Below are 24,455 nucleotides of genomic sequence, written 5' to 3'. Positions count from 1 at the left end.
AAAATGAACGAAATGCTTAAAAATATTTGACTTATTGCTATATATTTCTTTTTTCAAATTAATAAAGTGTTCTTTTACTGTTCACGTGGTATACTAAATTTGGAAATATCCATTCTTCTTTTTAATTTTTTAATTAGTCATAACTAGAAATAATTTTAAGTTAATTTTTAATTGTTTTGTTCCAGATGATAAGGTTGGATTCAGTTTTAAAAGAAACATCAAATTATAAATTCTTTATTAATTTATTTGCACCCTTCAGTTATAAAATTCGCTCAATATTGCAAACACTGCGCATTCGTTGTCGGACGTACAAAATTTACACATTTTTAAATTCACGCAACAATACATACATATTAATTATTTTCAGTTCAGCGAGTATCCATCATTTTGCATTTATTTAACATTAGTACTGTTTCACGCCTCTTGCTTAAATGCCGACTCAGATCATAATTTAGTTTTCTACAGAGTATTCATTATTTGGCAACTGAAGATCCACAGAATGTGTGGCGTTTCGTCCATGATATTCCTCAGCACACGCGGCATTCACTCGATTGGAATGAACAAAATATATATAAATGGGACCATTTTAATGGCGGACGCTGTGATATGATTTTTGCACAATTTGCGACGACAGGCAGGCATTTATACGCGCATATATAACAAAAAAAACACGGCGATAAATAATTACAAGTATAAAACAATATCACATGGTCTCGGATCGAGGTGGCGAGACATTTTTGCAAATTATCATGAAAGAACTTTTCGCGTATACAAATCGTGAGAGGAAAGAGAGCGGCGGCGGCGGTTCGCCTTTTATTTATTTACTTCGCGATCACAACGTAGTGTTTAATAATAATTATTTCCATTTTTATACACGTCATATCCTGACTCTCGGTTGAGCAACGCTTGATTGGCGCAGGTTTTTCTTTTTTCAATTCAATACTTGGTCCAGTTTTGATTGGTGTATTTCACAATATTCACACTGTCTATCTACACTGTTTGTTTGTTTTTAATATCACTAGATTCGCAGTTCCGTTTCGGAGCCGGACGGCGTCCCCGAGACGAGGCCCGTCGGCCTGGGCGGAAGGGCCCTGCCGTGGTGGGGGCCCAACGAAGGCCCCACCAATGGGGATATTGACGGTGACCTGGTGGCCAGGGGCGAGAGCGAGGGTGAGAAGGACGGCGACATGGCGGCGGCAAACTCGTGGCTGATGGGCGACCTCGGCATGTGGTGCGACGCCCTGGCCACGGGGGCGATCGATCTGGGGGCCACGTTGGTGATCAGAGGGGGAGGAACGGTTTTGACTTGCGGGGTGAGCGGCAGAGGCCCTTTTTTGCCCTGGAGGCCGCCGTACGTGGAAGAAGGGGCCGTGTCGTCCTTAAGTCTTGCGATCTCTGAGAAAACGTGGGCCAAAGGTTGGTACTGCGGCCCCCAGTCAAGCAAATAGTCCCAGTTGTAGCTTCCGGTGAGCTCCTCCTCGCTGTGCACGATGGAGCTGAGGGAGCCGGTCATGCTCGGCCCTTCGTCGGCCACCGTGAAGCCCAAAAGGACGTTTCGGACGTCGCCGGCGCCACCTGTGGAAGCGGCCGACTGGTCGTCGCCGGCCGCGCTGGCACTGCTGCTGCCCGGCCCGTGCTGCAGTTTGGCGTACAAAAGGTTGGCCAGGTCGGCCTCGCCACCTTCGTCGTCAAAGATGGAATGACCCAAAGGTGGAAGGAGCTCCTGAGAGCCGCCGGCGACGACGCTGGTGCCACCTTTGCTGCTGGAAGTGTCCACCTGAGAACGGGACGTGTCGATGCCGAGGCGCGCCAGGTACTGTTGGGTGTTGTGAACGGACACGTCACTCAGGTTGTCCTCGTCACCCTGAATGCAGCCAGAGTCACCTGGAAGTTGGAGACCTCGGTTCACATGGCCACCTGAGGAGGAGGGGGCACTGCTTTGTTGAATGAGGGGGCCTTCGTTGATCATGCGAATTTCCTCGTCTTCGCCGTCATCTTCAGCAGAGCCGCGACCGCTGGACGCAGATTGGCTCTGTTCAGACAGTTCTGAGTTGGCGTGGTGCGAGCCGTGGTGTCTGTGGTGTCTTCTCTCAGCGGCCACGACGGCGGCTGCTTCGTAAGCGGGGATTTCATCATATTTTGGCGGGAATTGGGCCATCGAGGACACGGCTGAGGTGGTTGGGCCGCGAACATCAATCGTGTCAAAGGAGGAGTGGTCAAAGGGCTCTGTGCTGATGGAAGGTTTGCACTGACGTTGCTTGCGCATGTGCAGAAAGACGAAGGCCCCTCCGAACGCCACCACCAGCAGGATGAGAGCGATCAGAAGGCCGAGAGCCCAATCGGCGATTCCTCCTGAGGCTGCTTCGGCCGCAGATCCGGCACCAGCACCAACCAAGTTGGATCCGCCGGTGGCCAGGGCGTTCAGGGCGACCTCCACGATGGTCATGTTGGTCAGGGAGCCCGGACGGCCTGAACTGGCAGACACAACCAGCCTGACCTCACTGCCGGCGGCTTCGCTTGAAATCGCCTTTCTCACAATTACTGCGCCGGTGGTTCTGTTCACCTTGAAGTGCGAGTCCTGACTGGCCAACGTGTAAATGACCCTTCCGTCAGGGCCCAGATCTCGATCCGAAGCATGAACGCTGCCGACCACATAACCAACAGGTGGCGACGGCTGTGCAACAAATCTGTACGTGCTTTCTGTGAACTCTGGATGGAATTCGTCTCTGCTTTCAATGTCCACCGTGACCAAAGCCGTGGCTGTCAGGCCTCCAAGGTCGTTGGCCTTCAGGGTCAGCGAGTAGCGATTGACTGCCTCGTAATCAAAAATGGCCAGAGTGGTAATCAGTCCTGAATCATCAACCGCAAATCTTCCACGTCCGTCTCCTGCCACAATTGAATAGTTGAGCTGACCGAATTCTCCCTTATCCATGTCAGTGGCCAAAATCCTGACGACCCTGGTGCCAACTGGACTGTTTTCAGGCACCGAGGCCGTGTACCTGGACACTGGAAACCGCGGAGCGTTATCATTTTCATCATCCACCTCCACAATCACCGACGCAAGGGCGGCAAGTTGGTTGTCCTGAGACTGGTCTGATGCCCTGACCACCAGTCGGTGCATGGGTGTCCGCTCCCTGTCCAGCTGCGAGACAATAGAAATCACACCTGAACTAGGATCGAGTGAAAAATGGCCTTCTTCATTTCCAGATGTGATTTCGTACAGCAACTTTGCATTTCGGCCGATGTCTCTGTCCGTGGCCGTCAGTCGGAGGATGGAGCGTCCGACCGCAGCCGCCTCGCTTACATGCGTCTCGTAACGTGGCTGGGAAAATTCAGGCGCGTTGTCGTTGGCGTCGTCTACTTGAACCAAAATGGTGACGGTGGAGTTGGCTGAAGGCGCCATTCTTGAGCGCACGCTGATCTTGATGGTGTACAAGTCGCGGGTTTCTCTGTCGAGCTGGCCAATCAGAATTAGTTCTCCACTGGGACTGACCACGCGGAAAAGGTCTTCCTCGTTCCCTGAGATGATGGTGAACTCGAGACTGCTGCGTTCCAAGTCGTCAGTCAAGCCTCCGGCAGGAGGAAGGCGCATTACGATGGAGCCAAGGGTGGAATCCTCACGAATGTGCACCCTGAAATGAGAATATATAAGTAAAAATTGATAGCACTAATAAGAGTAAGTAAGAAAATTTAATTTTACACCCAAGTCTCTACTTGTACAAGTTCCAATATTGAATTTAAAATTGTAATGTACGTACGATCATGTTGATATTATTTACCGTTTCCATCCAGCCATTGCATTAAAATGTATTTTGTTTGTTTCAATTGAGAGGAAAGACACAATATATAATTAAAAATATACTACTATATATGCAATTATATATAAAATGATATTTGAATTTAAATAATATTAAAATGAGATAAAATAAATTATTAAAGTTATAAAAATTAAATTAAAAAAACATAAAATCTTAAAAATTTTATTTTTAAAAATCTACTTTTTCATATTTGCAAATTTAAAATATTATTAAATAAATAGTTTATATGAACCTGAATTCTTCCTGTGGAAAACGTGGAAGTGCATCTGTGACGTCAGTGAGGTGCACCCTGACGGCGGCCACTGCGGATCTGGACGGAATTCCCTCATCAGTGGCGGCCACGAGCAGTTGCACGTGGGGTCGCCTAGGGTCGTACTCGACGCTGCGGTTGGTGTAAATGACACCTGTGTATTCGTCAATCTTGAATCCGTCGGAGGCTCCCAGCAAGGAGAAGTGGATGCGCGCGTTTTCGCCAGAGTCGGCGTCCGACGCGTTGACTGTCAAAATCGGCTGCCCAGGCGCCGTCAGCTCTGCAAAAGCAATTTTCACTTTAGTCTTTAGTTTATTTCTCAAATAATTTTAAGCGCATCTCTCTATATAAAAAGAATAAAAAAATCAATTTTAGATTAGAAAATGTCATTGGAGCGAAAACGCTGAAAGGGAATATGGCGCCGAGGTGATATAATATTCGATCCTCGGCGTAAATTCTCTATTTTATTTTCCATCGCCGGACCGATTTGGTAAAATAATTTCCATGCAAGATTCGCTCGCTTGCTTGCACGCTCGGCAGTTTGTCCCCCCACCCGATGGAGCCGAAACCGGTCTTTCTGGCCACCGAATGTAAAAAATAAATGACACCCCGATACTTCTCAGCCAATTTACAATAAAATCTCCCAATACCGCTGAAAAGGCCGCTCGAAAGAAGAAAAAGACGCGCTGCTCACCTGAGAGTGCGACTTCGTACGACTGCTGCTCAAAGACCGGCGTGTTGTCGTTCTCGTCGGTCACGTGGACGGTCAGCGACGTGAAGACGGCGTGGGCCGCGTCCGAGGCCCGCGCTTTCAGCTCGTACGAGCGCCGGCCTTCGAAGTCCAGGCGACGGGCAAGGGTCACTGCCCCGCTGAAACGGTCAATGCTGAATGTGGAGTCGGGGTTTCCACCCTCGGCGAACGAGTAGGTCAGCGCGGGGTTGGTGTCCACGTCATTGGCAGTCACTTCGGCGACCACTGAGCCCAAAGAGGCGCCTAAAAAAAGTTATAATAAAGGTTAAAAGAAATAAAAAATAAAAAACAGAAAAAGTTTAAGGAAGATTCATGAAATAAGTGAAATACAGATATTTTCTTTGTTTTCATTTCATTAAAAAACAGAAGCTTCACAAAACTTTTCTCATAGCATCACTCTTGGCAAAATTAAAACTATATCTAAATGTTTTTAAAGTATGGTCTGAATAATTATTAATTAAATGAAAAATTAAATTATAAAGTCAACAGTGACACTGAAATTAAATGTTGTTTTCTCCGAAATTTCATTCTCTCATTCTGAACCTTAATGATTGAAGAAACTAGATTATTTATTGAATAAAATTGTACGAACACAAATTTTAACTTCGTGCGCAGTTTCATACTCACTAATGCTTATATATTCACATGCAAATGCAATTCCAAGGTTCAAACGGGATTCTGTTCAAACATTGTACTCGTTAGAGTGGCTGTCGACTTGTTTGAATTTCAGTGAGCAAGTCAAAATAATGACGTCACCTTGTCCGAGACGGCGGGTGAGTGACAGCCAACAAAGCCCATTAACCCATTTGAAAGACGCGGACGGCATTCGTGTCATCGCAACAACTTTCCCCCGGTACATTGGCGTAGGTCATTCATTACCAACTCGCAACTAGCTGTCAATTAGACTCTTGCTCGCGAGAGAGTATCGAAATAATTGATTATTAGCGCGGCGACGGTGTCTCTCCGCTCGGACACTGAACTAATCATGAAAGAGAGCCGGTCTCTCACTCTCGTGCGTCACCATAAATAAGAGCACTTATATTTCGCGATGACAATTTGCACTCACTAAAACACACGCTCCGGCCGATAAAAGTATCAACGCCTTATCACCGAACGGCACTCAATCGGCTTTTCGCACAAGTCGCCGCCGCCGTGTATAATAAACACATCAAAAAGGCCCGAGATGATTTTTTTTTCTTTCACTTCGGTCGCTTTTTTCCCACCACGTGGGAGTTGTTCGACCCGGCGGTGACATCATCGGACGCCCCCCGTCGCTCGCCGAAATCTGCACGCATTGTCCTCCCCGCGGTAGAAAAGTATCTTAATTAAAAACACGGCGCGAAAGGCATTTTAATTGGCTCGATTAAGCACGGTACTTATACCATTAGCGTTTGCGAATCTAAAAATCTCGAATTATTTTTTGAACTGTTTCTCGGAAGGTGTTTGACGAAAATTATATTTACATGCACGTCATAAAACGGAAGAAAAAAAGCAGGAGACGTTTTAAACCACACGAGAGCTTATTTTTTTCTCATTTCAGTGAGCTTGTGAGAGAAGATTTTTGCAACGGGCGAGCCAACAATGATTTAATTTCGCGCGGCAGGAAATTAAAAAATGATTTGATAACGAAACAATGTGCGCCTATCTCACCTAGGCTGTCACAATTAGTGCGGTAATTATGGGAGGATTATTATTTTCGGTCGTGTTTGCTTAAAAGCTGAACAAAACGTTCAGAAATTCATTTTGTCTAGGATGTGATAAGGGGAAATGTAAGCGGGACGAGCGCATTTCCGCTTTGCTTGAAATACTGCGCTTAAAAAATTATCAGCGAATTTAATAGCGTTTTAAATGAGTGCATATTATTTTTCTTTCATTGAGTTAATTCTATTATCTTATTGCTAAAATGGGCTTCATTATTATTTGATTCTAATTTTTTATTATGAATACAATTTACTGAAATACAATCTCAAAGTTTAATAGCAAAAAATTTCTCCCCTCTATTTTCAAAATCAGTAGTTCATTAGCCATTCACGGTTAAAGAAAATATTGATGCAAATGTCGGCATATGTGATATTTTAAGAGCATGGAACATAATAGACTAAAATTAACTAAACACAACAAAGTGTTAAGAAGTTTTAACTCTCCATGTATTAAAAATGATGATACTCTTTAATTTTATATAAATTAGGAGGAACATATCGTTTGATTTAAATGAAAGTAACATTTAGATAATTAATTAAAAAAATAATAATTGTTTAAAAATAATTTAAAGTCAAACATTTTCATTATATAGAATAAATAATAAAAATTAACACATATTAAATAAAACTTTGAAAATAAATTTTATAATAAAAATCAAGTTAAAAATTTTTCAAACGTACCTTCATTGACGCTGATGACCGAATGTGGCGGAAAAGTGGGTTGATTGTCATTGACGTCGACAATGGTGACGCTCAGGGTGGCCGTGCCTGTCAACTGCGGGCGTCCCTCGTCGGTGGCGATCACGGTCAGTCGGTACGAGTCCCTGATCTCTCGGTCAAGCACGATGTTGGTCTTGACGAGGCCCGAGAAGGGCGGCTCGATGACGAACGCGTTGTCGTGGTTGCCGTCGACGATGTGGTAGAGGATGTGCGAGTTGGCGCCCTCGTCGGCGTCCGTCGCCGACACCTGCATCACAAACGTGCCCTTGTTGTTGCCCTCCCACACGGACGCGTAGTATCGCTCCTGCGTGAACCGCGGCGCGTTGTCGTTCACGTCCTGCAACTCGACCCACACCGTCGCGTAGCCGTACAGCGGCGCCAGGGCGCCGTCGGCCTGCGCCACCACCACCAATCGCAGCCGCGGCGCCGTCTCAAAGTCCAGCAACCGAGGGTCGCGCACGCGCACCAGACCGTTGTTGGAGTTGATTTCAAAGGTGTTGTCCTCGTTGCCGCTGCCAAAACTGTAGGTGATGCGTTGGCGACGACCGTCAGCTCGAACCGCCGAAACCTGGAAATGATTATAAAAAAATTCCTCTTAATCTCGAAAATTTACATTGAATTGAATCAAATTTAAATTATTTCGATGTTTCAAATAAATTTAGGAAAACTAATAAATAAATAAAATGAGTTCCTTACAAAAAAATTATAAATTTGAAATTTTTCGAAAAAAAATAAAGCTTTTAAAATCAAGATTGTAAAAATTTCATTTAACTATAGAGTCATAACAATAAAAATTATTTAAGGGCAAGAATCCTTATTTTTATAAGCAAATAAAGTCTTCACAGCAATATAAATTTGTAATTAATGGCAAATTTTTTATTATTAAAGTACCAATTAAATGAACTTAAAATTTAAAATTTAAATCTTAAAATTTCCAGCTGAATTGTAAATAATTTTGAGTCTTAGCTTAGAAATTGAGCATTTTCAAGCAATGGAATTCATAAAATTTTAGTTTCTTTAATTTATCAGCAAACAAATTAATCAAAAATTGAATTTTTATCCATTGTTGGCAGATGCAATAATTATTTCCATCAGGTAGATTTGCCTCTACACCAATATGAAGTTATTAACAATGGTTATTAATTTTAATTTAAACATTTTGGTAAAACTTTTTAGTTTTTAAAACCTTTTTTAAAAGTTAATCTTCCATAATTATTGAATAAAGAATAAAACAATACTTAATTCTAAGTAAGAAGAAATTAAAATCCTACCTGAACGACGTCCCTGCCGGTTGGTGCGTTTTCTGGGAGGCTGACGACATACGTGGAGTTTTGGAAACGGAGAGCAGCAGCTGCGGCGGCAGCGTCCCTCGTTTCGCCAACCCTGATTTCGACCAAACCTGTCGCACTCTGCGGAGGGTTGCCCTTGTCCCTGGCCAGCACCTCGAGGTGGAAGAGGCGCCCTGAGTCTGATGACAAACTCGAACTGGCCGTCACAACTCCGGTGCTCGGATGAATCCGGAATTTGCTGCCGGGTGGCTCATTCACAAAACTGAAATGAAAATGAATAGAAAATTTACTTATATGTTCATTGTGTAAAACAAAACTTATCAATCAATTTATAAGGTTTTTTATTTTTAGTTTGGAGTGAAGCAGGAGTGAAGTAGACTCTACCTTATTTTGTAGATCTAAATCAAATTATCTTATATTAATTTATTCCATTTAAATCTAGTTGACAGAAGTTGGCAAGGCACGTGCGATTAAAACCCCTAGCGAGGTAGGCAGGCAGTGTGTCGTGTGTGTCACGCACTCTGCCTATCTGTGGAATGCGGCAAAGGGTGGCCGAGCGAGTGAGCGAACGAGCGAGTTAATCCGCTTAGAGCGTGCGAGTGACGCGTTACAAATTTAATCACCACCGAGATACAACAACAAAGGAGCCCACTCTGGCCGGCCAACTGTGCTCGTGTGGGTGTGCGACGGGCCGTTGACTCGATCTGCGCCACCAGACACACCTTTGATTCATTTCTCAGTTACATTATTTGCAAGTTCAAAATTTAGAAGAAAATCAAAATTTCCCATTGAAATTTGAAGGGAAGATTCGGACTTGTGAAAAGTGTCTATTTTGTATTGTTATTCTTCGTAAATGTTGACTTTTTTATGCTAAAAATTTATTTTATTAAGTTGCTTTGAAGCAAATTAGTATTTAAAGTCTTTTTAAAAAATTAATTTTATAGAGATTTATTAAAATTGTTAATATTTTAATTTCAAGAATTTATTTTCTTAAATTAATTCAACAACTACTTTGAGAAATCCGGAACAAGAAAAATTCCGCCGCTTCTTTCTGACACAATGAGCAAAAATCCTATTCCAGGATGAACTTGGGAGGGAAATGAAAAGCCAATAAAGAATAAAAAATTAATTTATGATTCATTTAGATATAAAAGTTCACGTAAATGTAAATATATTATATACACAATAATAAAATATTTTAATATTGTAACATGTCATATCACTGACGGTGAACTAATTATATTGCTGAATTTCCGTAATCATTAGAATTTCTTGATTTAAACTAGACTCATATTATGTATAATAATTTATACTAACGAATGCAACGCTACTAAGTTCAAAACGGTCTTCACCACAATGTGTCATATGACGGTCATTGATCATATTTATAGCAACATAAAGAGAACAATTTTTCATTGCTCAATGCGTTTCCATTAATAAAATAGCAATAAAAAGTATTATATAAAAAATAGAAATCAAATAAAGTAAAATGTAAAAATTAAAAAAAAATTTTATTTAAATTATACATCTTAACTAATAATAATTGAAGCAATAATATTAATTAAATTTTATTTAAATATTCTATAAGCAATTCTAAAGATGGTTAAATTTCTCTATATCTTTGAGCAGTCACGTTTTTATATTTTATTCTTCTAGAGCTCTGAAAACTGACGGAAGCGCGTGCGTAATTTTTTTTTTTTTTGAAAAATTTTGATTGATGACCGCGGACGCGGGAAAGCTCTTAGATTAATAAAATCTCCGAATTAATTAGCCGTAAGTGACGAATGAAGAACAAAGCGGCGGAATGTTTCTCGGTCCGAATTTCCCAAAGTCGTCGACGAATTAATTAGTCGCGAGCGAGCGAGAAAGAGATAAATAAATTCCGTCGGCTAATGACACTAATGAGCATAAAAATGTAAATGAGCCGGGAGGAGTTTGGATGCATCCGCTTGCATTAGAGACGGTGACAGGTGATTGAGTGCAACGCCGCACTCGTTTAATGGCCCTCATAAATTTTCACCCCGATCAGCAGCAGCTAAACAGCCTGATTAACACTAAAGCGGCCACGTCCATTGTTTTCTAATTAGCGCCCGAGTGCAGCAAAGGAAAATAAAATAACGTGTCGAGTGCGCGGACGTGTGTTACTAGTGGCGCTCGTCAGCCGAACATCGTTCCAATCAGCTAACAAGCACCGAAGATCTTCAGCTATTTTTATTGCATATATGTAAATAAATACGATCGCTCACCATTAATTTTAAACCTAACAGTGATGATGGCAGTTGAAAACAGCAAAAGGCATAAATTTAAAAGAAATAAATGAATTAAGGAAACGAAAATACTCAATTTTAGAAATTTGAATTTTTTAAGTTTATCTTCACCTTAACGCAGTTTTTAACACGCAAGAGGTAATTTTAATTGACCATTTGCTTGCAAATTCCACAGAATAAGAATTCTAATTTAAAATCATTTAATATTTTCTAAAAAAAAATCTAGGATTTTAATTAAATTGATTGAATTTGTAGTAAAGTAACTATAATTTACAGTAATGCCAGTGAAAATTATATTATAATTCTGCAAACGATCAATACATTAAAAAAAATCCCAAAACTCTAATTACTGAAAAATTTTTAAACAAATGAAAATTTAAGAAAGTAGAATTTATTAAAAAGAAAGGCTTCCTTTTGTGGTTAAGTAAGAAAATTCTTATCTGACAAATAATTTGAATGAGAATGACACGAGTTGCCAAATTCTGTGGTGCTCTTATTTAATGAAAATTTAAGAAAATTAATGTCTGCTCATTTTCTATCAAATTATAATGTGTTTTTTTTTTCATTTCCGTTAAAATAAACAACAGTAATTCCAAAAAGCTTTATTTTTAGTAGGTATTTTTTTCGTATTCATATTATCATCATTATTGTTAATTTTTTGTAGTTTCGTGTTTCTAACGAATTGAAATGATTTAAAAAATTAAAATATGATCAAATTTACCTGTAAACGATGTCCGCGTTGGCGCCTTCGTCTTTGTCGTGGGCCGTGACCTGGACGAGCGCGTGTCCCGGCTGAGTCGAGGCGGCCACTTCGGCCGTGAAAGGGTACCTTTCGAACACCGGCTTGTTGTCGTTGACGTCGCTGACCGTCAGCTGGACGGAGACCTTTTCGGAACGGGCGTCGTAGCGGCCGCCGTCGGTGGCCACCACTTGGAACGAGTAGACGCGCTGCTTCTCGCGGTCGAGCATTCTGCGAAAAGAGAGAAAGAGGTCGAAATTCAAATTCCTGCAGTGCGAAACAATGTGGTCAACTACGGTACATTCAAATTAAATTCAAATGCGTGCACTCGGCGGAATGAAAGCTGCTGAAAGGCAGAAATCGTTATTTGACTATTGTGGGAAGCGACAGAGACAATGGAACATTAAATGAAACTATATATAATATACGCTTTGAGTGCTTCGGGAATGAGAAAGATGTTGAACTTGTATAATAAAATGGATCTGAAGAAAGGTAGAGCTATTTTATTTGCAATGAGAAACGAAACAAATTGCAAAGTTTTAAACTGATGATGGGTTTATCTTATTTCGGCTGTAGAATTGGAATAATCTTTATAGATGCGAAAAGAAAACTTAAATATATTGAAACGAGTCAAAATTGGCTGTAAAGCAAATATTTTTTTTCTAATTTCATGTTAAATATTTAAAATGAAACAAAATGCCACCCACCATTTAAATTATTTTATCACTGAATAATATTTTAATAACAAACCTTTCAAGCCGAGCAAGTAAGTGCATTTTATTATTATTATTATGTAACTTATGTAATAAGCAATTTTCATGATTTGCGCAAATTGTTTTCCATTATTAAAGGTACATCAACTTTAAAAGTAAAATATACATAGCATAAGATAATTTGAATCAATAGATATTATTATAAAGGTACATCATTTAAATTATTAATTTACTTACATGACAAAGGATGTAGACAAAATGTATTTTCATATATTGTATCATAAAATGATGAAATAAGGAAGATAAAATTTAAAATTTTGCTTCATTGTTTGCAAATAAAGTTATAATAAAAAAAATATTAAAAAATGATAAGTTAAATTATACAATTAATAAGTAAAATAACTAAATAATTAAATTTATAAAAGCAAATTTTATTAAAATTAATAATTTTTAAATAATAAATGCAATTATTATAGTAAAATTTAAGTTCTAAAAGATTTATAAAAAATTACTTACCCAGCTGTTGTGATGACTCCGGTGGCATTGTCGATCTTGAACAGCCACTGGCTCTCGTTGGTCAGCGAGTAGGTGATGCGCGCGTTGGCCCCAATGTCGGCGTCCGTGGCCTGGACGGCGAGCACCGTCGAGCCGAGGGGCGCGTTTTCGGGCAGAGAGGCCGCGTACCTGGGCAGGGCGAACCTGGGGTCGTTGTCGTTCTGGTCGCCAACCGTGATGCTCAGGTTGCAGGCGCCTGAAAGGGCAGGGCTGCCCCTGTCCTCGGCCGTGATGACCAGCCAATAGGCGGCCTGCGCCTCCCTGTCCAGCGGCCTGGCCGAGAGTTCGCCGGTGTGCAGGTCAATGCTGAACTTGTTGCCGACGTTGCCGCTGCTGATGCTGTAGGTGACCTCGCCGTTGCGACCTTCGTCCAGGTCGGTGGCCACGACGGTGTGGATGACGGCCAGGTCACTGTTCTCAGGCACTGACAGGGGGTAGCACGAGCCGGGGGCGAACTGGGGCGAGTTGTCGTTGGCGTCCAGGACGACCACGACTAGGGTGGAAGAGTCGAGTTGGGGTGGACGGGCTGAGTCGTCGCGCACGTAAATGGGCAGCACGTACCGTGAGGTCAGTTCGCGGTCCAGCGGCCCTGACGTGGTCACCACCCCGCGACGCGGGTCGATGCTGAAACGGCCGTCGGCCATTCCTTCGGGGATGAAGTAGGTCAGGTTGTCTGGAGCACCACCTGAAACAAACAAAACGTTTTTGTTGAAATGCTTGTATTGATTTTTGAAATTTAATGAAAATAATTTTATTTTAGAGCTTTAATTCATCAGTTGGATTCATTTTAATGGTCATTGAAACATCTTAATGTATTAGATTACTTTGATTTTTTTCGCTCTAATATGATTTTTTTGAATAAAGTTTTTGTTTAAAAAAAAATTAATGGCAATTATAAAATTTCACCTAAAATAAGTGGGTGAAATCTGGTTAAAATGAAGTCAAGGGGCAGCTTCATCTAAAAATTTACTATGATTTGATATGGGAACATAAGGGATGGAACTTTATACAGTGTAGCCTTCAAGGTTTATAATATAGATCTCTTTAAATTTTTGTTGGTTTTATTCTTGGTTATTCTAAGTAAAAGTATTTTTTACAAAAAAATGTCATGATTTGATACCACATTTGCTGGTGAATGAAAGAAATCAACAGTAATATTAAATGATTCATAAATACTGCTTGACAGTCAGACGAGATAAAGTAAAGTTAATTATTTTATTATTTTGTTATTTATTATATCTTTTCAAGGTCGCAGACATATATTCTCTAATTTATCTTTAAAAAAAGCAATATTTTATTACTAATTTGATTCACAAACAATCGTTGTTATGTTAATAATAAAAAATAATTATAAAATTAAAATAATTTGATTTAATAACATTTATGAAAGCAAATTATAAAAGTTTATTTAGAGCTTTTTTATAAATAAGTTTTATAAATTTAACCAACTTTTAAATTTCAGTTAACGTATTTTGCCTTAAAAAATCATAAATGAACATTGGAATGCTATTAATTTACTAGTGGTTGCCTATTGATGGCATTTCAACATACTTAATTATCATAATATTGCAAACAGTAATTTCACTATTTCAAAAATGCTGTTTCACTGCAAAAATCAGAAAAATGTTACTTTATCAAATTATCAAAGGAAATTTTTGAAAAATTTCTATAGGGTATAAAAATTTCCCGGAGTTATTTAAACTGAACAGAAAACAACCTAAACTTTAAAACACAATATTTAATAACGTGTCATTATCATTTATGGAAACTAAACCTGTATTAACTAACGTTGACTATTATTTAAACATTTTATTACGTCTGTCGGCAAATTGAGGTGCTGTTTAAAATCACGTGAATGCACTTCTCTGCGCCATTCCTAGAAAGATGAGAGCATCGTCGTAACTTCTTTTTGCGCAGAGGAAACGCGGCGAATTCCCTAATAATTATCGACACACGAGAAAGAGAGAATGGCCGCGTCTCTCGGTTATTATCGGGGCCGGGGTTACGGACGCGAAAGGGCCACTTTGAACTAAATCACGCGCGCTTCGAATATTATATACGAACTTCATAATATTCCGAGTATCGGAACGCACGCGGTTTGCGCAATGATAATTTTACGACCACTCGCACCGAGCATTATTATTGAGCGAGCACTTAAACCCTTTACAAATATCCCAAGCAACATAAATTAATACACACTCGGCGCCGCGTCTCAAACTGCAATATATACATACGTGTGTTCTCCTCTCTCGTGCGTATTATTATTACTATTGCAAATGAATACCTTCTTGCGCTAATGGAAAACAAACATAAATGCTGAGAAATTTAATTTATCCCCCGTGATCGGTCGGTGCATCGTGAAAAGTGCATCGACATCGGAATTATTCTTTTTGAAATTGTAAATTTTCATCCGGGACAATAAAAAGTAACGAATTTAATTCCAGTGGCTCGCCGACAAGAGATATAAATAAATAATCGGGCTTCATTAAAAGGGACTGCGCTGTCGATGTGTGGCCCGAGTAAAATATACATTTATACTTTATAAGTCATAACTCAAGGGCGGTTGCACCGCGCTCAAGCATTATAATGTTGCCCCATCATCAATTCTCTGCTTTGCATTCAATATCCTTTGCTGAACGCGCCGGCCGGAGAAAGAGAGACAATGTTTTGCAGTCGGAGAAATATTTCTTCATTAAGGCACTAAAGCAAAATTCACTCGCCGGGATGAATTTCAATGAGAGATAAATTTTGTGCGTTTAGTGCCGAGAGAGAGACTTTTCACTTGGCTGATATATGGGAAATTAAGGATGTTCCGCGTCGCAATTTATTTATCTGCAAGACCTCCTACTTTTGAAATCAATTAGCGTCGCAGCTATGCACGTTATTTGCATCTTGCGAGCAGAGATCAACGCCGATTAGGCGGGTTGCAGCAGGAATTCAAAGACCATTTTAATTGCATGAACGTCAGCAGTTACCATTGAAAATTTAACTGGAACGTTGTAGAATTTTATTAAACTAAATCGGATTGGTTGGAGAATTAACTGATGGAATCGTTCATTTTTGTAGAATTAAAACTTGAAAATTCCTTGATGATTTGCTTGATACTACAATTTTGTAGTTTTTGGTGTTTAGAAAAAGAAACGTTATACGAAACAGAAATGAATTTTAAAATTTGGAAACATGGTAAAGTTATTTGTTCATTTCTTTGAGGAATGGATAATGGTGAATTTTTTTTACTTCAAATATCAATAAGAAATTTTCTACCTTTTAGTGAATGTTTTACCTTTTTAAAATTGATTAATATTCATTGCCAAAAAAGTGCAGCAAAAATTCATAAAATAAAATTCAAGATTTCCAATGTTGACAAATATTAAAAATTGATATCTACAACAAACAATTTGTTTAAATTAATTTTTTCTTCAATTCATTTAGGATCTCAATTAATTTCTCAATTTTCTCAAAGTAAGAAAATTGTAAATTTGCCTGATCCGAAAAAGGATGCAAAAGCAGACGGCCTCGGCTCGAGACTCATCCGCGCTGCTCGGCTGCCGTTTCAAATGAGGCGAATGCCGTGGGAGTAGATTTTAATAAATAGCACGATGACATGCAGACCAGCCTCCTCGGACGCTCCGAAAGCGACTGCTGCTCATTTCGCACTGATGATATATCGAGCCATTGTCTCTGCTGCTGCACGCCACTTTATCTCGTTTAATCAATTAATTGGATTGTCTCCGCGGGAAGAAATTATAAATTATTATTTTCGTGATTAAACTGAAAATTATCAACATATGCAGCCGAAAAAAACAAAAACGAGATCAAAATTATCGTAGATATAAATATACTTTGTAACTCTTATTTGTACTCGAGCTGCGGTTTATCAATCAGGGTCGCATGAAGAAGAAGAAGAAGAAGAAGTTTAGTCATTTATTTATGGTGTACGAGAGAGGAGAAGCTCGGCCGGCAGTTCTCTTTTCTCTCTCTCCTTTCTTTTTGAGATGGGTGTCTGAAACAAATGCTGGCTGGCAAGTTACTAATAAAGAAACCCAAAGGTAACACGGCCGACGCAAATTAAACCCCCGAGCAGCCATATTTAATGTCTAGTAATTATCCGAGGAAGACGGAGAGCGAGCGAGAGAACATTCGTGTGGAGCGAGCAGAGGCAATGTTGCCATCGTGTGCTGTTAATGAAAATACACACGTATTTATGGCTCGGCGCTGCGAACAGATGGTAATGGGATTCATGGCTAATCAATGAATCTGTCTAATAACGAATGAGGAGCCTAATTTCCACGCCGCCGAGCCCGATTGCTCTCTCCGCGAGTGTTTAAATTTGCATGTCGTTAATGTGCGAGTTTAATTGATTGCGCCAATTTTTACGGGTGACCAGTGCTCATTAACAAGAGGCGCGCGTAAATTCGAGACTCGTTAATGACAACGTTGACGAATGGAAAGTGAAATTAAATATTTAAATTTTGTCAAAAGTTAAAGAAATTTTAAATAATTTACATGTGTCATGAGTAATCAAAAAAATTAACTGAAATTTCGTTCCGAATGCAAATCCTCGGGTGAAATTTAACTGATATTATGTTTTCTGGATGCACTAAAATATTTGAATCAATTCTATAATATTGAATGTAATTTTTAGCAAGAACTATTTATTTATATAAATTTTTCCAATACTTTCCTTGATAATTTTTTAATAAAAATGCCTGGTGATTGTGAAATAAAAACAAGTTATTTACATTTAAATTCATTTCAAAACTTTTGATCTTTACTTATTGTGAAAAATAAAATGAGACTAAAAACAGTTTTCAAAATCACGTAAAAAGAATTAATAAAAGAGATTTTTTCCATTCATTCGCAAAGAAAATTATTTTTTACTATTACAAAATTTTAGTAAAATTATGTTATTTCTGCAGAATTTTTAATTAATAATTATAATAATCATAGCATTCCTAACTTTGCTTAGGCCAAATTCAATAAGAAGTATTTGGGAAATATTTTACACATTGAAGTGCGTTGTTATTTTTGAAAATTGGCGCCGTCATCAATTAAAATCAAAAATATGAAATGAAGATGTTTTTAAGTCAGTTTGTTGTAATTTTAAAATTGTGTCGTAAATTTAAAATCTAATTGAAAATTGTTCCCTGCGACGAATTTTTTTTAAATGATATATTAAATTCGAAAAAATGTCAAATGAAGGTTGCGCTATTTTCTTTTTTTTTTAATAAATTTTTTAAATTAGAAAAGAAAAATATATCAACTCACCAGAATCAGGATCCCTGGCAGAAACTTTGACGACAAACGTCCCACTCTGGACATCCTCGGACACAATGGCTTCGTAAACACTCTGCAAAAACCTGGGCGGACTGTCACTTCCGCCGGCCACTTCGATCTCCAACAATTGCGAAACGGCCCTCGGCGGTTTTCCATGGTCCCTGGCGGTCACGTTGAGGACCAACCTGGCGCCTCCGTGTCTCCGCCCCAAGGGTCTGGACAGTCCCAGCAGTCCTGAGTTGAGGTCGATGGTGAACAGGCCTTCCAAGTCGGCATCGCCTTGCAAGAAATAAGAGACGCGTCCGTTGTCCTGAACGTCTGCGTCTGTCGCAATGACCTGCATCAGGGGCGGCGCTCCAATGCCGGACGCTTCATCGCCGGACAGCCAAAGGGTGGAGCGGGACACGAAGCGCGGCGAGTTGTCGTTGGCGTCGAGCACCAGGATTTTGGCCGTGGCCGAGGAACGCAGTCTTTGCGAGGCGTTGAGCGCCTGATCGGTCGCGGTCACCACGATTGTGTACTCGGCGTGCAGTTCTCGGTCCAGACCGCCGGACACGCTGAGAATCCCGCTCTCAGGGTCGATGGCGAAGTCGTCACGAGGCCACTGATTGCTAAGCGAGTACCGAACATCACCATTGGCTCCTGGAAAAAAATACAATTTTATTGCATTCGCAAGGGATGAGTTGGATGGAAAAAATGATTGTTTTTAGGAAATGTTTTTGTTGCGGATATTTTATATTAGAAGCAAATATAATTTTTAGTTTGCATGTTTTTTGCACAGAAATGTGCTTATAATAATCTACTGGTGCATACATATAATAAATATAATTTAATAATTATATTCAACTGGTTTTACAATCACATCTATATTTCTTAGAAAAGTTAGATAAAACTTGTTTACAATCATTTATTTGATGATGCCATTCGCGTGATTGAAAACATGTATTTTTTAATATAAATTCATACGACTACCGATAATCAACGAGAAAGAAGTAGTACTAATTTAAATTTTTAACTTCACCGCGAATTGAGAATCAATTTATAACAATATTTTGTTGTAAGAAACGCAAAATAAACAGATAAAATTTTGATTCTAGCAAAGTCAAAATGACCAAAATTATTGAAATAATCATTAAATAAATTAAAATTATCTTAAAATGTTCAATTATCAAATATTCGTTGAAATGAGATAATTTATTAGCATATTTTGTAATATTTAATATAAATAAAAAATTTATTCACACATAATTTGAAACATTTTAATTGATACACTTTCAAAGTCCGATTTTTAATTTATTGTAGCCAAATGGTTGCCCCTTTTTTAAATTAAATTATTCTACCTCAAAAATTGTTCTTTCCATTCAATTTTAATTCTCATTTAATAATAATTTGGACGAATAAATAATCAACAAGAAAAAATAAATTGCCTACCTGAATCGCGATCCTCAGCTGTGAAGTTCCAAACCGAAGTGCCGATGGCCGAATCCTCGGCCACCGTGGCCAGCACAGGGTCCTCGGCAAAGAACGGCGCCTCGTCGTTGACGTCTTCAACCTCGACCGTGATGCTGATGAGGCTGGTGACCTGCGGCACCCCACTCGAGTCAATGGCGCGCACCTCCAGCTGGTAGGAGCTGGTGTGCTCGCGGTCGAGGTCACGGGTGGTCAGCAGGACGCCGGTGGTGCGGCTGACTGTGAAGGTGGCCGCGACCTCATCATCCAGGTCATCGGTGCTCAGGGTGTAGGTCACCTTGGCACCGTCAACGTTGTTCTCACCCTCACCGGCGGTCACAGTACCAACCTCAAAACCCACAGGCACGCCTTCCGGAACCTGCGTTTGACATTCGAGAATGATATTATTGTAGATTTGATAAAATTGTACTTGAAATCCATAAAAAGAATCAAGAAAGACATATTTGGGAAAATGAAAATAATTTCAAAAAATAATGCAGGAATATAAAAAATTCAGTGTTTTCCGTACTAACAATGCAGAAACTCTGACCAACAATTGACCATTTTAATTTTCTATGTTTCAACGTATAAAAAGGTTTTTTTTAACAAATTGGTGAAATATTTTAAAAAAAGAATAAAGAACTTGAAAATTTCTGCACATAAAAAGTAAACAACAATCAATTAATTTCTTGGAAAATTTAAAATTGTGAGGAAAAAAACTGTGTAATAGATTATAATAAATTTGATTTTTCAAATATTTGTTAAGCTAATCAATATTAGGAACAAAAAGTAAATATGTGTTAAATTATATTTGAACAAATAAGTTTCAATCTTGAACGATCATTTCCATTGGTACAAAGGCTGAAAATATAATTCGAGGAGGAAAGAATTTTTATAAATTTATTTCTGGTGGGAATTTTTTACTCTTTCCAATCGCAATCACCAGACGGCAAAACAACGCGCCGCGTCTAGGCATAAAAAGTTAATTGCGGCCACGGCGGCGGCGGCGGCGGCAGTTGGTGGTAGTTATGTGAATTTGCAGAAAATGTGCGCCAACGAGAGGGAATACACTGCGTCAATATAAAAAGATTTATGTGGAGTCATATTCTTAAATTATCCCCCACTTTATTACCGCGTGGTGATAATTCGCGACTGCTGCTGCCGCTTTATTGTTTCTTGCCACTGCGCGAAAATGACTGCTGCTTTGATGATGCGCCCGGCAAAAAGGGAATGGGCATGAAAAGAGCACTTGATGAGAAATAAATTTGGAAGCGACGAAAAAACACACACACAGACACAGACAGAGAGACAAATGCAGTAATAATGCACGGCCGCAGCGTTATTACCGAAATGAAAAAATCGACCGAGAGAGAAATAAATACAAAGAGCATGGTTCGTTTTGCGGGGCAAAAAGTGGCGCGATGATTACCTACGTGTCGTGGTCTGGCTTTCCGATCGACAGACCCGAAGGTGGCCCCCGCCAGTCTCTCAGTCAGTGTAGGTGAGCGTAAAAAATAAAATGAATTTCTCGTTTGACGTGAGAAAAATGGGGAAAGGTTGCCGAAGATTAATGACAAGTCATGTGAAAAGTTGACACAAAAACGCGGACGGGGAGGGGGCGGTGGGCGTTAATGAAGGGCTAATTACCATAAAATGCCGAGTTAAATTGCTCCGATCGATCATTGTAGCCGAAGAATAAACATGTCACCACGCTAGGATGCTTTTTCGCCAATAATTAGCATGCACGCACGTTCACAATTTTTTCATCCGCCAAGGCTATAATGAATTGATTACAAGAAATCGGCGAGCTGAGAGCAGAGCGGCGGCCAGACGGCTTGGTTCGTGCAAAAAAAAAAAGAAGTACACCGAGTTCAACGATTGCTAATAGCTAATTTGCCTGGCCGGATGATTAATGTGCCGAACTTTTCAAGCGCCTTTGTAATTTCGCAACTCTAGACTGATTGGAAAGAGCAAAAGAGGCTTTGCGTTGGAGAGTTATTTATATAATTTATTTTTGACTCACCCTGAAGACGAGGCTGGCGCTGCTGAAGGTTGGCCGAGAGTCGTTCACGTCCAGAACCTCCACCCTGAGGAGGCGGACGCTCTGTTTGGCGGGTCGGCCGCGGTCGGAGGCGGCCACGGCGAGGCGGTAGGCGCCTCTTTCCTCGTGCGTCAGAATGGCTTTGGTGCGAACCACCCCTGTTACAGGGTCGACGGTGAACGCAGCAAAACCATCACTGGCCTCAGGACCTAGTTGGGGAAAAAAAGAATTTGTTTTTTACAATTTTAACTTTTTTTAAGTTTGTTGTACTTTAGTTGTCAAATAAGCATTTAATTTTTGTATCGTAAATATTTATTTTTATTTTCGACAGCATTTTTTACTGTGATTGAGGAGGGAATTGGATAAGAAAAGGATCGGGAAGGGATTGGGAAGGGATCAGCAAGGGAGCAGTTTATGCAACAGTAAATAAATAAATAATAATAGTTAAAATTTCTCATTACACCCACTAATGTCGAAAATTGTTCTCTATTGTTGCAACTATGTGATTTGGCTTTGCCATGAACGCTAAAATAAAATTTAAAATGTAAAAGTTATCTTAATTTTAAGTTCGGAAACAAAGTTTTAACATTATTTTACACAAATTGCAACAATCTATAACATTGATCGATAAATGAGCTCAATTGTGAGAAAAAACTTACATATCATTTCATATCTCAAAATATATTTTTTTCTAAAGTCCCAATGAATTTTCAATTTCTTAATGGTTGAAACAATGTTTTATTGTTAAAAATCGATTAATCAATATTAATTTAGAAGGGGAATGCTTGCTTTTTTTATTACACAAAATATATGATAAAAAATTTGATTTTTTTATTTTATTTAATTATACAATATTTATTTAAATTAATCAAACTGGTGAAATCTTTCTTTTTAAGACAGTCACAGGGAGAAATATTTTAAAATTTAACATTGACAATAATTATTAAAACATCCTTGACAACAGTTAAAAAAATAAGTACTTATGAAAAACGTCTGCTGCTTATTTAAAAAAGTAAAATGAGTGTATTATCTTGAACTTTTTTTCAAAATTTTATAATTAAAAAAAGAAATCATCTTTACATCTTCGACAATTTTAACAATCTATATATGAAAGTGATATTTAAATTCTTATTACAGTAAAAATGAAACAATTATCTTACTTTGAACGATGGAGTAGGTGATGGAAGAGTTCTCGCCCTCGTCCCTGTCGATGGCCCGCACCCTGACGACCTCAGTTCCCACCGGTTGTTGTTCCCGAACACCAACCACGTCCTCCTCGGGTTCCACAATGAGCGGTGCGTTGTCGTTGACGTCGGCCACCTGCACTTTGACCGGCACTCGGGAGCTCCTGGGAGGGCTGCCCAAGTCCCTGGCCTCGGCGACCAGCTCGAAGACGGCCTTGGCCTCTCGGTCCAGCGGCTCGCGGGTGAAAATTTCGCCTGCGAGAAAATAAAAGGAGAATTTGGCGAGTTAGAGAAAGAAAGGAAAATGCAATTATTTGCCGCTTCCAATTTGATCGATAGAGAGATGACAATCGAATATTATATTTTTATTGCTCTCGGTGTTTGTACACAATGGAGCGGTGTCGGGTCAGCGCGGTTGACTCCGAGGGTGCCTCAACGTTAACGGGTCTAATTTTTCCTCGTTGAGAGATGCTATCACAACAACGGCAACGTCTAAATGCTGAATCATTTAGCGTGCATCAGTCAAAAGTCTTTGATTTATTCGACGACGGCGGACACCATTTAGTAATTTGTAGATTACGGCCGGGCGCATTCTTTTCTCTCTCTCTCGCGCGCCGACTTGATTGTTGAACCGCCGATTCCGCCGCCTCGACATGTCATTGACACCTATACACACACGTTTAATATATTCGCTCGGCGGTACATACGCCGATCAGTGAGTGTGTGTATTGCTGCCAGTGACATGCAAATTCACGCGTGCACGGCTCGATTCTCGATGGATGCAGAAACCACAGATAAAAGAGGTCACAAAACAAACTAAAATGTAATGGTGTAAGATTTTTAACAATGGAAACTAAAAATAATTTATAATAATACTTTTAATTTTTCAAGATTAATTTATTTTACAAAATGATTTTTTTTTATTGCTTATTTTTTTTTAAATGATTCAATTATTATATTTTTTTAACATTTTATATTTATTGAACGAAATCGGAACTAAAAATCTTAAGTAGGTTATGCATAAACATTTTTTAATATATAAATGGTATAATGCAATACAAAGGCTTAATTTTAGATGCAAATTAAATTCATCTGAGTCCCCTTCCCCTTGAATTGGCAAATGTAACATTACTATTTATTCTTCACAGACAATATAATAAAAAAAATAACTTTCGTGAATGATAATCAATATTTAACTAAATTATTGAAGAATTTGTAGCGCAAATAAAGCGATCGATTGAATAAAATTCAACAATAAATATACTTAAGATTAGTTCTTTGATCCATTAACGGTACAAAATGTGGCACTCCGGTGGAACTAAAATTATTTTTCGTTTGAAATTGAGCCAAACTTAAATTCAACTCACCAAAAGTTTTTTTTTTTTTTTTAATTTCTTTAGTTCATCAAAATTTTTTTAAATGGAATGTTCAAATCGTAATTGTTTACCAACTGTCACCTTTTCGCACTTGTATTAAAATTAATAAAAACGATTTCTGAATTCTGAAATCCGTTGGAGTAATTTCAAATGCTTCACATTCTTGCAAATTCTACTGAATTGTCAGCAGTATTCTATAATTTCATTTGACTTCAGTGAAAATTGAATGTTCCTTTCAGAATGATTTCCCGTTTATTTCCCCGAATGCACCGCAATAATATTTGTCGACCGATTCGTCCGTTTCGTGGTGTTTTTCATCGCGGCCT

The 24,455-nt window shown here is 39.2% G+C and overlaps 1 protein-coding gene across 1 annotated transcript in view; it reads right to left on the bottom strand.

Annotated features, from left to right (window-relative positions):
- Positions 1-232: 232 nt before the first annotated feature.
- The window catches only part of LOC132193300 (protein dachsous), a 145,680-nt gene continuing 121,457 nt past the window's right edge, over positions 233-24,455 (bottom strand). Inside the window, exons 8-18 of the mRNA XM_059613879.1 lie at positions 22,730-23,008; positions 21,552-21,778; positions 19,511-19,907; positions 18,071-18,721; positions 12,764-13,487; positions 11,517-11,765; positions 8,511-8,790; positions 7,201-7,807; positions 4,763-5,062; positions 4,051-4,348; positions 233-3,632 (exon numbers count right to left, since the gene is read on the bottom strand). Of these exons, the coding sequence (XP_059469862.1) occupies positions 1,019-3,632; positions 4,051-4,348; positions 4,763-5,062; positions 7,201-7,807; positions 8,511-8,790; positions 11,517-11,765; positions 12,764-13,487; positions 18,071-18,721; positions 19,511-19,907; positions 21,552-21,778; positions 22,730-23,008 (6,626 nt within the window). The 3' untranslated portion in view covers positions 233-1,018. The remainder of the gene's footprint in view (positions 3,633-4,050; positions 4,349-4,762; positions 5,063-7,200; positions 7,808-8,510; positions 8,791-11,516; positions 11,766-12,763; positions 13,488-18,070; positions 18,722-19,510; positions 19,908-21,551; positions 21,779-22,729; positions 23,009-24,455) is intronic.

The sequence above is a fragment of the Neocloeon triangulifer genome, unplaced genomic scaffold (assembly GCF_031216515.1).
Source record: "Neocloeon triangulifer isolate White Clay Creek 2 clone unplaced genomic scaffold, ASM3121651v1 ptg000004l, whole genome shotgun sequence".
NCBI classification, from domain to species: domain Eukaryota; kingdom Metazoa; phylum Arthropoda; class Insecta; order Ephemeroptera; family Baetidae; genus Neocloeon; species Neocloeon triangulifer.
Note: the sequence above shows the minus strand (reverse complement) of the source record. Positions and strands in the feature narration are given on the sequence as shown.